The sequence below is a fragment of the Ricinus communis genome, chromosome 5, assembly GCF_019578655.1.
Source record: "Ricinus communis isolate WT05 ecotype wild-type chromosome 5, ASM1957865v1, whole genome shotgun sequence".
Taxonomy (NCBI): domain Eukaryota; kingdom Viridiplantae; phylum Streptophyta; class Magnoliopsida; order Malpighiales; family Euphorbiaceae; genus Ricinus; species Ricinus communis.
The window spans coordinates 16,628,387-16,644,956 of NC_063260.1; the positions used below are offsets into that span (position 1 = coordinate 16,628,387).

At 32.8% G+C, this 16,570-nt stretch overlaps 1 protein-coding gene and 1 non-coding gene across 2 annotated transcripts; one reads left to right on the top strand and one right to left on the bottom strand.

Annotated features, from left to right (window-relative positions):
- Positions 1–838: 838 nt before the first annotated feature.
- LOC8261203 (T-complex protein 1 subunit zeta 1) lies at positions 839–7,575 on the top strand. Its single transcript, XM_048374556.1, has 15 exons — positions 839–1,194; positions 1,284–1,347; positions 1,537–1,672; positions 2,089–2,240; positions 2,325–2,372; positions 2,499–2,591; positions 3,741–3,847; positions 3,961–4,075; positions 4,181–4,267; positions 5,348–5,552; positions 5,674–5,768; positions 6,533–6,601; positions 6,692–6,799; positions 6,892–7,010; positions 7,203–7,575. The coding sequence occupies exons 1-15, from the start codon at positions 1,061–1,063 to the stop codon at positions 7,276–7,278; spliced, it is 1,608 nt and encodes a 535-aa protein (XP_048230513.1). The 5' UTR covers positions 839–1,060; the 3' UTR covers positions 7,279–7,575.
- A 3,854-nt stretch (positions 7,576–11,429) lies between these two features.
- On the bottom strand, positions 11,430–11,537 carry LOC125370241. The gene has a single exon (XR_007216213.1). It is a non-coding gene; the product is annotated as a small nucleolar RNA R71 (small nucleolar RNA).
- Between the last annotated feature and the right edge of the window lie 5,033 nt (positions 11,538–16,570).

Genomic DNA, 16,570 nt, shown 5'->3' on the forward strand with positions numbered 1-16,570 from the left:
ATAGAAATTAAAAGCTCTTTTTTAAATTATATAAAAATAAAAATTTTGACAATTTATTTTGAAATGAATATTTAGATTCCATAACATATATATGAATTAAATTTTTTTATTTGATCAATTATATATATATAATTAATAGATATGTAATTGACTTATGTCCTAATGGAATATTTTTATAATTAATAAGTTTTATTAATATATTGATCATTCGTCTTAAATTTTATTATTTTGTTAAATTAGATTTTATTATAATGATCTCTTTGTAATAACTCATGTCTCTTTTTTTATTCTTCTAACTCTTTTTATGATAAATTAATAAATTATATTTTAATTAATATAACTAATTTAGTCTTACAAATTTGAATTTTAATTTAGATAGACTAACACTAAGTGATATCATTTTAATTAAATTAATAGTTTATTATTAAAATAGAGAAAAAAATTAAAAAAACCATAATGAATTTTTATTATTCTTATAAATTAAAATTTATATAATGACTTATAGGGAGTTAATGTCCCAAATAAAAATATAGAAATTTAATGTTATAAAAAAATATAGAAATTAAAACTTAAAAAATAAAATTATAAAAAATAAGTATAAGAACTTAAAAATCATTTCTATATGTAATCCTAATTACTGTTATAAAAAAACTTAAATTTTAAGAGATAAAAAAATAAAATTTAATTTCACAAAATTAAAATACTATAACTAAAACAAAAAAGATAATAAAAGTAGAAGGAGTAAACATGGGATATTCTTTTATTTTTTCAATTATGTATATATGTGTTTTTTCGGGAATATAAAACGGTGCGTTAACTAAAAGAGTTCGGAGTATTTTGGAGGGATTTTAAAGCAGTAGTTCAGTAGCAAAAGAAAAAAAAAAAGAAAAAGAAATTTACAAGCTCCAGAAAGCCCTAAAACCCACACACTTGATTCTTCTTCTTCTTTAAACTTGTCCCGGTTTAAACTGAAACAGGTACCCACTTTTCTTTTCTTCACTAAATCTAAACTACAGAATCCTGACTGTATCTCTCTCTTTGTGCGTTTCTTAAGAAAAAGATGTCTTTGCGAGTATTGAACCCTAATGCGGAAGTTTTAAACAAATCGGCGGCGCTTCATATGAACATTAATGCCGCCAAAGGCTTGCAAGATGTCCTCAAATCTAACCTCGGCCCTAAAGGCACCATCAAGATGTAATTTAACATCCTCTCTCTCTCTCTCTCTCTCTCTCTATAACTTTCTCTCTCTAGTTTTCATTTTTTGATTTCTTTTTCTGTTATAGGCTTGTTGGTGGAGCCGGTGACATCAAGCTTACCAAGGACGGTAACACTCTGTTAAAGGAAATGGTTAGTCTTTGTTTGTTTATTTTGCTCTCTCGATCTTTTGATCTGCTTTCAATTTTCTTTGGTTAAATCAATTGTTTACTTAGTTTTTAGTTAGGGACTGTGATGTGGCATATTGGAAGTGTTTTCTGCGTAGAGATTTGATGTATGAATGAGTCAATATGTTTACTTAATAATGGGTGTTGCATGCAGCAAATTCAAAACCCTACAGCAATTATGATTGCAAGAACAGCTGTTGCTCAAGATGATATAAGTGGAGATGGTACTACTTCTACTGTTATCTTTATTGGAGAGCTTATGAAGCAATCTGAGCGCTACATTGGTGAAGGTTAGCTTCAAATTTTTTATTAGTTTTCAATCATTTGTTGAACTTGCCTGAAGAAATAATTGCAGGAGATTATTAGAATAGGGAAAAAGTGTTTAATATTTTTTATTTTTGAAGTCAAAAATTATCTCTCTGACTTCCACATGTGCATACATGTGTTTACTTAAGATGTTGGATTTTTGTTGTTAAATGAATTAATGATTAGTTGCTTTTGTTCTTTTTATCTTTTCACTAACCCAATTAGAGATTATGAACAGAGATTATTCTTTCAATATGTTACTCTGTTTTCTTTTTTCACAAAAAAAGCCTTTGAAATATGAATACATAATGGGTGGTTATCATGAGGTTCCATGCAATGTATATTATGGTTTTAGTCAAGTTGTTGAATCTTTTAGACTGGAGTATTTGCTTGTTTTCAGGTATGCATCCACGTGTTCTGGTTGATGGTTTTGAAATTGCGAAAAGAGCTACTCTCCAGTTTCTTGAAAAGTTTAAGACTCCTGTGGTTATGGGCGATGAACCTGACAAAGAGATTCTGAAAATGGTGGCAAGAACGACACTGAGAACAAAGGTGACTTTTGTTTGTTCGTATACACATCTTGCGTGATTAGTAAAAATTATTCGTTTGATCTTGACATTTTCTTTCCTCATACAGCTATATGAAACTTTGGCAGATCAATTAACTGATATCGTTGTCAATGCGGTGAGTTTGCCTTGTAGTGCCTGATATAATTTAATTAATTGATATAGTTGTTAATTAACTGATCGATTAGCAGCTATTGTCCTTCAGGAAATAGATTTACTTTTATTTGTTTTGGACATGCGGCAGGTTCTCTGCATTAGAAAGCCAGAGGAAGCCATTGATCTATTCATGGTGGAGATTATGCACATGCGCCATAAATTTGATGTTGACACAAGACTGGTAGGTTTATCTTTCTTAATTTCTATTTACGTTTCATACATTCCTCTCTCTCTCTCTCTCTCTCTCTCTCTCTCTCTCTCTAAACACAATTGCTATAACAGAGTGGTTTCTTCAATTCTTCCTGGTTTGCAATTTTTTTATTAAATGTATTACAAGTGCATTGAACTTAAATTGGTTATGAGGGTAGTTATCTTATGTGATGCAAACTATTAATCTTAGTTTGAGTTGTATGCCATTTAAAAGGTTTGACTTTAGTTCGAGAACAAATTTGTGTTTTGAATTAGGAGATGTCAGATTTTTGATCTATTGTTAGTCCTTCACATCCCAATTTCAGGACTTCATTTGGAATCTATTGATGCTTTGAGGAGGTTCTTTTCCTTTCATTTGTAATCCGTCTATATTTTTCTTTGGATTGGTGGATGGTTATAACAATGTTGTCCTTCTTTTGTGTGAATACGGGAGGGCGTTTCTTCTGCTTTATGTCTATTGAAGTGTTGGCTGTAGGATGCTTGAAGCGAATCCTTATTTTACATATCAGGATTTTCCATCTTATGAATAAGTAGACGCAAAAGGCCATAAAATGGCATCTCAGAAACTCACATCTTTTAAATCTGCAATTTTATGTGCACCGAGATAGTCCTGTCCAGTTTAGTAACACTAAACTATACTACCTTTATTTATGATGCAAAAAGGTAGTATCTCTTCAAGATCTGTTCTTCTTCTTTCTAAAAGAGTTGCTTTTCCTTCTAATGAGAAATTGCCCAAATCTCATTCTCAGTTCAAAAACAATAGAATATATGTGTTCACTTGTTCAGAATTCCTCTTTAGTGTCTGATGTTACATGGCAATGAGCAGCAGTGACATGCTGTTTGCTGCGAAGGAGAGGAATTTCCACATATATCTTACTATTCAAAATTTATTGAACCGAGTTAGAGTATATGTTGAATATTATGATCATCACTGAGGATTGAGGCCTTTCTTGATGACTATATGAATTGGAATCACTATTCTTAGTGTAGTTCGTTGATAAATTGTTGAAACTGGCTTGTCCCCGATTGAATCTTCCTTTTTTTCTTGTTAAAATGGTATTTTAGACTGTCAATACAGTGAGTCATTGTTATTTACTTAAATTTCTTGGTTCTTTTCCAGGTTGAAGGCCTTGTCCTTGATCATGGTTCTAGACATCCTGACATGAAGCGAAGGGCAGAAAACTGTTATATCTTGACTTGCAATGTGTCTTTGGAATATGATAAAAGGTATTATCCAGGTTCATATTTGTATGTATATATTTGTATTGGGTGTTTATTTAGTTGATTGAATGTTGCTCCTTGTGGTCATCAAAATTAATGTTTATACCCTCTCCCTCAAGTGAAATAAATGCAGGATTTTTCTACTCGAACGCAGAGCAGAGGGAGAAAATGGTTGCAGCTGAAAGGCGTCAGGTGGATGAGAGGGTGGAAAAAATTATTGAATTAAAGAACAAGGTAGGATTACTTAAATAGCATATTTAATAATGTTGAGAAATTATAAAGAATACCAAACTTATATGGTGGTTTTGAAATACTGCTCATACTTATGTTCATATGCAGGTTTGTTCTGGTAATGACAACAATTTTGTTGTTATTAATCAAAAGGGTATTGATCCCCCATCACTGGACCTTCTTGCTCGTGCAGGGGTAAGTCAGGAAGCAACTATGTTTTCTCTTAGGTGCATTTAGTGCAAATGAATTTGGTCTCAATGAGCTTTAAATTTTTTGTTTTTGCTGGTAAAGTAGGTACCAGCTTCTTTTACTTGAAACAGGAAAGAAAATTGTTTGTCTACCTAAACGAAAAACTTTGATAAGCAAGCTGACATAAGATCTATATTTTGCAGTAAATCTTGTGAAGAGTCCTGAATTCATGATTTGCTATTCCTTTTATTGAATTGCTGCTAATATAGTGGTGACTGCTACTGGGAGTTCTAGGGATAGTTTTGTTTGTTTTCCCTGTTCTTGTGCTGGCGATTATGGTGGTTTTAGTTGGTATATATTCTTTAGCCATTGCAAGTGTTTGTCTTCTGCAACTTGTTTCTGTTTTCTGTAACTTGTTTCTGTTTCTTCTTCAGTAGTTTGGTCTCTAGGAGTTCCATACTTTGGGCAGTTTGTCATAGTTGTTTTGTGATTGGTGATGATATTCTGTAGTCATATCATTTGAGCCTTTTGTTGTTGTCACCCTTATTTCTGATAGCATTGGGAATTTGAGACACACTGGGTTATATGAAAAGCAAAAATGGATAGGGGCCTGAAGCTGGTGTATGCAGCATCTTCAAGAACTTACTTTTCTATGTTTCTGTTAAGACTGGTGAAGAACATGCTAGAGATCATCCATAGCTCATTTGTTTTTGTGAAATTATGTGTTGATCGCTCTAGTTGTTCACTATTCTATTTTTACAGAAGCACAATTTCAGAAATACAATTTTATTTTGCTCAAATGTCTTGAATAATTGTTGCAATATGTACTACCTATGTTATCTGAATGAATTGGTTTATTTATTTATTTTTGGGTCTCCATGATTAGATTCCGTGTTTGGTGGAACCCGCCAATATATGTGAGACGATTATAGGATTAGACTATTCTTTGTACCTTATTGTATTGTTAGTGCATGCATTTATTCATGGTCATTGCCTTGCTTAACTTGGGAGTGAGGCTTGGTTGAGTTAAGTTGAGTTATCTTTGTGTTGCTTGCAATGCAGTGTGCTAACTTTGACCTTCTGTAGATAATTGCCCTTAGAAGAGCAAAGAGAAGAAATATGGAACGCCTGGTTTTGGCTTGTGGAGGAGAGGCTGTGAATTCTGTTGATGATCTAACCCCTGATTGCCTTGGTTGGGCTGGATTGGTATATGAGCACATCCTTGGTGAAGAGAAATATACTTTCGTTGAACATGTCAAAAATCCCCATTCTTGTACTATCTTGATAAAAGGTATTGGAACTGTTTTTCTTTTTCTCTTTCCCACAAAACTTGTATAATTTTTACCAGGTTTTTCTTATTTTCTTATTTACTACTCTAGGAGGGTTATTAATCTAGCTCTTTCATTTTATAGGACCTAATGACCATACAATTGCACAAATAAAGGATGCTGTTCGTGATGGCCTAAGAGCTGTCAAAAATACCATTGAGGATGAAGCTGTTGTGCTTGTAAGTTTCTGCAGAAATCTCTGAGACTTGTGTCTGTATTGGGTATGAATAAAATAATTTTCTGCAATTCTTTTTGTTGAATCTTAAAATTAAATAATGGTGCATATTAGATGAATTGAATAAACTGAATATGCACATTTCATGGCTGAGCTTTTAGTTTTGGCACTTACTGTACCCTTTGAGGTAACATGCATGACTTTGAAATTGAGATTAACATATTCAATGAAAGATCTGCAACAGCATTTGGCAATGAGGCGTGCTGCCTGGCCTTTCATATTGGCGTGAGGTGGAGTCACATGGTCCTCTGTTGGCATCTGTTAATGCATGATTTTGTACATAAGCAAGTGGTTGTACATATCCCTAGGTACTAGATATTTCTCTTGCACTTCTAATTGGAGGTAGGAAGATTTTTCGAAGGGACAAAAGTGAAGAGGAATGGGGCATTTCGTTGTCTATTAGATTCAGTTGGCATCTGGAATAGTATTTCTTTTGCCACTAATGCTGATATAGATTTTATTTGATCTCTGTTAGAATATAACTGAATGCATTTTGTTGTGAAATAAATTCAAAAGCAAACAAATACAAATACTATATTAGAAACACTCGAGTTCAGAAAACCTGAAGGCATGTTTTTAGCAAATTATACATGTTAATTTTTCAGTTGTCGGTGAGGGTTGAACTTCAATTCTGGTTTGCCTACTGCTTTACTGCAAATCTGGCTGAGAAGTTCTTGCTTGGATTTTGATATCTTGTATGTCATTCAGGGAGCAGGAGCTTTTGAATTAGCAGCCAGAAAGTACTTAATCAGTGAAGTAAAGAAAACAGTTAAAGGGGTATAAGATCTCTTCAAACTTTGCCTATATTAATGGTTATTTGTTATGCCCTGTTCTTAAACATTTATGGTGTTTGGAAATCTGGAGCAGCGGGCTCAGTTAGGTATTGAAGCTTTTGCGGATGCCCTTCTTGTTATTCCCAAAACTCTGGCTGAGAATTCTGGACTTGACACTCAAGATGAGATTGTTTCTCTTACGGTAGTTATACCTGGAACCCATTTCCTCTTTTTGAGAAAAAAAAATTAATGGTTGAAAGGAAACAAACTAGAGCTTGGTTGTGTGTTTTCCAGGGTGAGCATGACAGGGAAAATATTGTGGGATTAAACCTGCAAACAGGAGGGCCCCTTGACCCTCAAATGGAAGGCATCTTTGACAATTACTCTGTTAAACGCCAACTCATAAACTCAGGGTATGTGAAACTCAACTTAAAAGTTTCCTCTCTCCCAAAAGGAGTTTTTGTTACCATACTGTTGCTGCTTGCATGCCTCTTTTGTGCAAATTTCTATAAAATATTAACGACAAATGAGACAAAGGACTTGATGAAGTCAATGAAGTTTTCAATTATACAATATAGCGACAATAATGCCCATGAATTTTGCAGGCCTGTAATCGCATCCCAGTTGCTATTGGTGGATGAAGTGATCCGAGCTGGGCGTAACATGAGGAAACCAAATTGATCTTAGTAGGCTGCAGGATGTGCTTTTTGCCTCGCGGAGATTTCTTCTGCTGTCGCGGTGTGTAATGAAAGTCTTGAGTGCACTGATGTAATGGAGGATGGTGCGTTTTGGGTGGGATTATCCATTTGTTTCATCTTGTGGAATTTTGATTAAGAATGAAGTAGCAGGGTGTTATATTTGACTGTTTTTCTTCATCTTGACAGTCAGGGCCATTCTTTTTAAAGTAGTGCCTGTACCAAATAGCACTAAAACTAAAAGAACTTATAATCCAATTTATCAAATTTATAGTGTTTGCAACTCTGTACTGGTTGAATTGGGGGTGGCTATTTAATATTCTCCGATGAACATGCCGTTTAATATTCTCCGATGATGTAAGGCACCCTAGTAATTAATCTCCTTCCGCCTAAGTCTTGAAGAAATTTTACGAGGCGCAATCCCTAGTTTATATATATGTTCTCTTTTTTTTCTTTTTCTAAAATGTCAGTCAGAAAAAATACTAAAAGATAACAGATAGAATATTATTTTAATTTATATTATTAATAAGAACAGTTTTTATTTTATAATTATTTTATTTTTTTAAGATTTTGTCAAAAAAATTATTGTAAGTATACTCAAAGTATGTAGTAAAAATATTTGAATATATAATTAAAATAAAACTAAAATAATTATTATTAAAAATATTCTAAAGATAACAATAAAATATCAAAAATTTTATAGTGCAATTTTTAAGAAAATCATATTAATAATTTTTTTTCAAATTTTAGGTAAAATAGTTTAGCTGTAAAAATAAAATATTTGCATCACATTTTCTGTATATGTAAAAAAAGTCCTGTAAAAAAAGAATCCTTTCTTAGCAAAAGTATAAAATTCTTCTTTTGTGGTTTTACCTTTTTGCACTTAAAGAATTGTTTTTCTTATAATAAATAAATGTTATATGATTTAATTTTCTAAAATATTTTTACTATCTTATTATTTAATATTTTTAAATTTTTATAATTTAATGTTGGTATAATATTCATTTTTAATGATAAAATCACTTGTTAACTGATTTAATATACACCTAATTACATTGAACGGATGTTAAATGAAATTAACATATATATTTCAGTTTTATTAAGAATATAGTGAAATAATTTTTAAAATAAAATTATAATATTCTTAAAAATATCGTAATAGTTGATTTGATGTTAAATTTATCTATAAATGATTTTATTATTGAAACTTAATATTCTATTAGTATTTTATCATAAAATAATAATGATATTTAGGAAGGTATTAAAATTCAAGAAAGATAAAAGCAAAGAAGAATATCAGTGCTCTAATTTTTTTTTTCCTTACTTTTTCCATGTTTCTATTGTAAAGTAATTCATACAGTAAGCCCTCAAACATTTAAAAGAAAAAGTGGAAAGTACAAAATTTGACTACACAAGAGGTCTTGTGGTTTCTTTGGTAACATTTTAGTACTTCTAAAATTAAGATGTTAATAATTTACATTCAAATTTATTAATACCATTAATTAAATAGTTATAGTTCATTCATTTAATATTAATTGGCTCTAATTCCACCAACATTTCACTCCTTACCAACTTAGCATTCATTCAAAATTAGTCATATTAATTTTTATAGAGTTTGAAGAGAACAATTAAAGAGACAGAAAATAGTATTATAATTCATTTTTTTTTAATTCTAGTCAATTCCGACGAGTTTTGAATGATTTGATAAGACTAGAGAACTATAAATTTTCTCATTTATCTGACAAAATCGATTTTGAAGCAATCAGACTTCATTTGAGATTCAATTTCTAAAACTATTAACAATGATAATAAATTTGACGCACCTAATAATTTAATTCTAAGAGTATTAAAGTGTCACATAAAAAGCCTATAAAATCTCTTGCTTAAAAAGTACTAAAATGTAAAATCTATTTTAGTTACTAGCCAATAGAAAAAAAAAGAATATTCCAAAATAAATAAAATAGTCCAAACAATTAAAATGAGGCTAACACTAAAAAAGCGAGCAAAAATAAAAAGAAAACCTAATGTATTCTATACATTCTTTTACTTTTCTTAAGAAAAGGAAACAAAAAAGAGGACACATGCAAGAAACACATGTAATTGTTTTAGCTTTTCTAACAAAAGAAAATAAAGAGAGAGACACACAGGGAAGCAATATTACGAGGAAGACACTAGGAAGAGAAGTGTCTCTTTGGCTTCCATTTGAGATAATTAAAATTTTTAACTATTTTTTTATTGAAAAATATATTTTTTCAATTTGTTGGCTTTGATTTGATTTGACTTTAGTTATACAATTGGTAAATTTTAGGTTTTTTAATGTTTGATTTATGATCGATCTAAACTATGTATAGATAATTAAAGATATTTTAGAGCTTTAGTGATATATTTTTATATATAAAATAATGAAAATATGTGTTTTTATATCACTTAAACTTAATTGTTTATTTTTAGAAATATTAGCAAAAAGAGAAAAAAATATGGAGCTAAAAGAAGCTTAATGGAACATGTTCGTATCAAGGCCCAAGATTAAGACACATGAACTGCTAATTACAAGGTCCAATGGATATTTTAATCATTTGTATAATTATTATAATTTATATTAAGAGTTATTAATGGAATGGTATTTGGTGGAGATAAAGATACTTAAAGTCTTATCTATTAGATATACTTATATTAGTATATTTATCTCTAGAGAGATTTATTTAGAGGATGACTCTTCTCTATATAAATCTCTGCAAAACCTAATTCTAAAAAAAGGGGAGTTTTCTCCTACCAGCTCTCTACATCTGCCCACCATTATTCTTTCCATAATTATCTACAGTTCTTCCTAAATATTTAGTTTTAGTTTTCATGATTCTTTTAACATCTAATGAGTTTTTCAAGAAGTGGAGATTGAGGATCAATCTTCTTCCTACTTGAAGAAATTCTTGATCTAGAGGGAGTTTTTTACTTTATTATTTTTTGTCTTTCTATTTAATACCATGATCATTGGGTTGAATATGTTAGGCTAGTTTTCATAATTGTTTAGTTTAGTCTTTTTACTTTTGTATGAACCTTGATATTTATTTATTTAACGAATGATTTCTTTACCTTCATATAATTATTAGTTTTATCTATTATTATTGGTTGACCATCAAATCAATTTAATAGTAATATTTGTTATGAAAATTTTTAGGTTAAAAGTATTAGAAACATAATCTTTACTTTAATCTATGTTGGTATAAGAAACCTAGGTTGCACCATTAGCTTAAGTGACTCAGGGAAAAATGCACATCACCATCTCATTCATTAGATCTAAGCTTAAAGAAAAACAAGGAGATTACTAAATAAATGGCTAGACTACATACTATCTTTAACATATAGTTTTAAATCATAAGCATTTGCATTTGCATTGCATATTTATTTATTGTTTAGTTACTTTACTTTATGAATATTACCCTCTCAAAATACTGATTTAGAGTGTTTAGATTTACTTTTATTGGTTTGTGTTGATAATTAGTCTTTATAACAAGTGGCCTCATGGTTCCTTGAGAGATCGACCTCGTGGTGAACTTACCCCTTACTATAGGAACGGTTCATGCACTTGCGAGTACTAAAAAAGACACATCAAGTTTTTGGCGCCATTGCCGGAGAACTGTGTCCAAATTTATTATATTGATTGATTATCAAAAGTGTCTTGTGTTTGTTAGTTTATTTTGTGTTTTGTGCTTTATTTTATTTATGTGTTCTTGTTTAGTTTGTTTGTTTTATGTTTTGTGATTTGTTTTGTTTATGTATTTTTATTGTGTTTGTAAATTTTATTTTTAATTTTTTTAATCTAAAATTTTCTTTTATTTTGTATGCTTAGCAGGAAACAACTAGAAGAAGATGTATTAACATTTATTTTAATGTGATTCCTTCCTTTTATGGTATGCCTAGTGAGGATGTATTAACATTCATTAGAGAGTTTTATGCTATACTTTATACTTTCCCATTATCTGGACTAAATGAAGATTAACTAAGAATGAGGTATTTTCCTTATTCATTGAAAGAAAGAGCAAAGGCTTAGTTAATGAACTTGCCCCCTAATTCTTTGAGAGATTGGGATGAAATTTATCAAAAGTTTATAAGTAGATTTTACTCACAACAAAAAACCAAAGAATTAAGAGCTAAAATTTCTAATTTTTATTAAGAGAATGCTGAATCTTCTCATAAAGCATGGGATCGCTTCAAATCATTTTTATTGCAATGCCCACACCATGGATTCCCACTCCCAATAACTAACCAATCATTTTTATGATGGGTTGACACAATAATATCAATGTATGGTTGATAATGGAGCTGGGCTATGTTAGAAAGAACACTTGATGAGGTTTATGACATCTTTGAGATGCTAGGAGCCAATTCTCAACAAAAGAGTGTGAGGATAAAGAGAGTATAAGTAAGTGAAGTAGTAGCTAGTAGTGAGATGACAATGCAATTGGTTGAATTGACTAAGCAAGTTAAGATGCTTACTTCAATAAAAAACTCACCAAATAATGAGGTATGTGGCATTTGTGGTGTTTATGGTCATGGTGCTAATGTTTGTTCATCTTTTGATAATTACAGACGAAATATGTATGATCAAACAAATTTGATGGATTGTTACCAACCCATGCATCCTATGAATGACTCTTATTCCAACATATATAACACAGATTGGAGAAACCATCCAAATTTTTCTTGGAAATACAATGACCAAAACCCACCACAATTATTGAGAAATCAAAATCAACTTCATTATCAAGACCAATATTCTCAATTTCAAAGGGACTCCAATCATTTCTTTCAAGATCAAGAATAAACTTTTCGATCTAATGAACAAAGTAAACCAAGTTTGGAAGAAACACTTTAATCATTTATGATGGCTTCTCATAATAGGATGGAGAGGAAAGAGAAAAAGACAGATTCCATTGAGGTTTCACTGAAACGTTTAGAAGCTCAAATGGAAAAAATTGTCGAAGAGCTTAATAAAGAAGAACTATCAAGTCAACCTGAACAAGTCAATTGAATTACTACTATTAGAAAATGTGAGGTTGATAATATAATTACTATAGAAACTGAAATGAATTCTTCTTCTTATGCATGTACACCTAAAAATGATGGATTAGTACAAATCAATAAGGAGAGCATGCAAAAGGAAGAAAAAGTAGAGTCTAATCTTAGGCTTGAGAAGAAAGAAAAGGAAGCATTTTGTAGACCTGAATTTCATAAGGTAGCTCAGCCTTATGGACCCCCTATTCCTTTTCTAAAACAACCCAAAGAGAGCAAAAATGATGATTTTTTTTTAAAAGTATTGAGATGCTCTTTAAAGTTACTACTAATTTATCTTTGTTGGATGTTATCAGGAATAAGCCGGCTTATACAAAATTCTTTGAAGAGTTGAATACCAACAAAAGGCGATATGCGAATAACGAAAAAGTATAAGTAGCAAGTGTAATGTTTCAACATCAATTGCCCCTTAAGATGAAGGATCCTGGTAGCTTCATCATTGATATTACAATAGGTGACAAAAAGGATACAAAAGCCATGTTAAATTTGGGAGCAAGCATCAACTTGATGCCTTATTCGATGTATGAACGACTTGGCTTGGGAGAGTTAAAGCCTACCACTATGTCTCTACAATTTTCTGATAGATCAATAAAATATCCAAGAGGTATAGTGGAAGACTTGCTAGTACAAGTAGGTAAGTTAATAATTCCTGTTGATTTTGTAGTGCTTGACATGGAAAACATACCAGCAAAGGATAAAGAGCAAACTATACTCCTTGGTAGACCTTTCATGGCAACTACTAGAACTGCGATTGATGTGCATAATGGAAAACTTACCATGACAGTTTTAAGAGAAACTGTAGAATTTAAAGTGTTTGATTCTCTAACTTTATCTCCTAAATTTACTATTGATAAGTGTTCATATAACTATTTAGATTCTCTTGTTTATGAACAATTATATGATGATATTCCAATCTTAATTGACAAGAGCTTTCGTGACACTTTAGATGTTCGCATTAAAAGTATGAAGAGGAATGGCTTATGACGAAGAGGTGGAGTGCGCGAATGAACGCCCACTATGAGCATAATCGGGAATGTCTAGCTATAGAAAATAAACTTAGCAATTGTATTTTTTTATGCAATTAAGTTATTTTTATTTTCTTTTATTTTTTATCATTTTATTATTTTTATTATTTTATTTTATTTATTATTATTATTATTTTTTTAATTTTGTTTTATGTTTACCTTATAGGCTTATGTTTAATCCCGAAAAGGCAATATGTCTCCATGTGAAGCAATTAAAAAAAATTATTTTGAGCGAGCCACGTTGCGGTAGTGAATTTTCACACGGGCCCATAGCAAAGGCACTGTAGAAACGACACGGGCCCGTAGCAGAGGCATGGCAGAGACAACACGGGCCCGCAACAGTCAAGCAGCCGTGGCAGCCCCAGCCCCTTCGTGCTGCTGCGAGGTGCGGGGGGAAGTTGTCGCGAGGAGGCCAACCGCGGGTCATACGCCTGCAGTGTAGGCAGGCAGCGTGGGAACGAGCCCGCAGCTAAAGGCAGGTAGCGCGCACGAATGGGCCCACAGTGAAAGGTAGGCAGCGCGCACGAACGGGCCTACAACATAGGCATGCAGCATACATGGATGGGCCCACAGTGTAAGCAGACGTGACAGCAGCTTAACAACGTAGTCCGCGGGGCGGCCGCTAAAAAAAATTTGAGCAAAAATTAAAATAATTAAATCTAAAAATTTTCATTATTGATTATAATAAAATTATTTTAAAATTAAAATACCCTATTTAAAAATTAAATATGTATCCATCTCCTCTACATAGATAATCATATCATTGATTTAGTACTTTATTTTAAATTTTCTTCTAAAATTTGTATTTATTTTTTTAGGACTTTGTAACACCCGAAATTTTTTATATATTTAATAATGAGTTTTTATTTAAGTTAATTTTAGCTTTATTATTATTGGGTTTAATTTGAAATGATTTAATGAAAAATTTAATATTAATCAAATAAATGAGTTATTTTCTATACCCAATTAGTTTGAAATTTTAAGAAATTATTCAAGTAAATTATTTGAGAAATGATTATATTTTGGTTATTCAAAATTTTCCCAAATGCATATTTATATAAGTAAAATTATATATTAGAAAATTATGGTAGAATTGTAAAGGATGTTTATAAAAGAATTTTGGGAAAATTGGTATTATAATTGATTAGTAGTATTAAATTTTAAGTTGGAAATTGATTATTTAATTTAATTGTGTGTAGGATTTAATTGGAAATTTATTTTGGAATAAGGATTGAAAGTATAATGTTATTTTTATGGGGTTTTAATGGAAATTTGTGAGTTTGGTATTTTCGTAAATAAATATGCTACGGGGGTATTTTTGTAATTGTGTATTTTCGGTGAATTCTAATTTGGCCCAAATTAAATGGTTAGGGGCTTAATTGAAAGGCTAAAAAGAAGTTTGGGGGTTAAATTGGAATTTTGATGGATGGAATTGTAAGTAATTAAGGAAGTTGAGGGACCAAATTGTAATAAGGAAAAGTTCAGGGGTCAAATGTCGATATTGAAAGGAATGGAAATCGGGAAAGAAGAGAGGAGGAGAGAGAAAAAGCGGGCGAGAAGAAGGAGGAGCCGGGTCGGCGTGGCCGATCGCGGCATGGTGGCGGCCGTGCGGCGGAATCGCGCGACGTGTGGGCGGCTCGGAGGCCGTTCCGGCCGTTCCCGTTCCGGCGGTGTTGGCGGCCGAGTCGAGTGGCGATCGGCTCCTCTCGGCGAGGGCTCTCTTCTGGCAGCAGTGGCGACGCCTGTGGTGGCCGGAGACGGAAGATCCGGTGGAGAGAGAAAGTAGGGGGAAGCCACGTTTTTGGGTTTTTCCGGCGAGCTCCGGCGAGCTATGGAAGATCGGAGGATGTATCCCGACTCTCCTCTGCACAAGCTTCGCGATGGCACCGGTTTCGTGGCGATCGGGCTTCGTTTGCGAATCAATGATCGAGATCGTTCGCAAATCTCTCCGGACGATCGGGTGTCAGATCGAAAAATCAAAAGCGGGGATCGTCATCAGCGCGTCGTTGTGAGTCCGATGGTGTGTTCGGATCGTCGATCGGACTCCGGCGGCCGGAGGCGAGTCGACCGAGCGATCGAGCGTCTCGGTAATTATCTTTGGCCCGTTATTTTTAGAAATTCTTGGTTTAATTGTGTCTATTGGATTATATTGTGTATTTGATGATTTTTGTGAGTTAAAAATAATTGTCTGTCAGTTTGCCTGCCTTGTGTTTTGTGCTGTGTGGCGGAGTCGGGAAATAGTGAAGTTTGGGGACCCGACTCCCGTTGTTTATATTGTTGGATATTTGGAGTGTTTTTCTGGCAAGTCCTGGACCCGTTTTTACGGGGGGTAATGTTCGTGTTGTAGGGAGGTTCTCACTGAATTTTCGGTAGTTCCCAGTCGAGATTCTTAGGCAGTCCTAGGAGTCTAGACCTATGATTAATGATCGATTGTCTCGGTATTGATAAATTATTTTCCGTGATTAGATGATCATGCATTGGCTCGCTCCAACCGAGGCACCGGAGCGAGCTAGGAGGTCGCCCAATCCCTGTGAGTTAAAGTCATTTAATCTTTCGCGCTATTGCTAGTCCGATTTTAATATGCTATTTAGAATTTGTGCTTAATATGATTATTAGTATCGCAAAATAAATGATTTCACTTGATTATTAATATTTGAAATAATATAAATATTATTATTAGTATGTTATAATAAGATAAACGTTATTATTTTTCCCCTCACAAATTGCACGTTGTTTTACATTAAATCTTTAATCTTTATTTCGATATGTGTTGGTTGAGTTCATCAGATAATGATATTTATTATATGTGATGATTGCGAATTGAGAAATGTGGCTTGTAGAACATGCCGCCTGATGGGTTACGTCAGGACCGCGTGCGCACCGGTAATGATTATGGACATAAGGTTATTATGGATTTGTTTGCCCTGATCGAGCATTGCTCTGGTCGAGTTCGATTGATTAGGAGTTAAGGTCCCTGATCGAGCGATGCTCTCTGGGCGTCGGCTTATTTGGAATTCAAGTGTTCAGGCTGGAGGTAAGGTCCCTGGTCGAGCATTGCTCTCGGGGCGCCAGTCTTATTGGATTAAGAGAGCCAAATGGCTACTAGATTTCTTATTTGGATACTTAAGTGACGGTGGAGGTAAGGTCCCCGGTCGAGCATTGCTCTCGGGGGCGCCCGATCTT

What these genes read in the sequence shown, in the direction of transcription:
- LOC8261203 (XM_048374556.1), top strand. Translation starts at nt 1,061, where the DNA reads ATGTCTTTGCGAGTATTGAACCCTAATGCGGAAGTTTTAAACAAATCG. An exon ending in TTGTACTATCTTGATAAAAG is followed by an intron (nt 5,553 to 5,673) that starts GTATTGGAACTG and finishes TTCATTTTATAG; the next exon opens with GACCTAATGACCATACAATT. An exon ending in CGCCAACTCATAAACTCAGG is followed by an intron (nt 7,011 to 7,202) that starts GTATGTGAAACT and finishes TGAATTTTGCAG; the next exon opens with GCCTGTAATCGCATCCCAGT.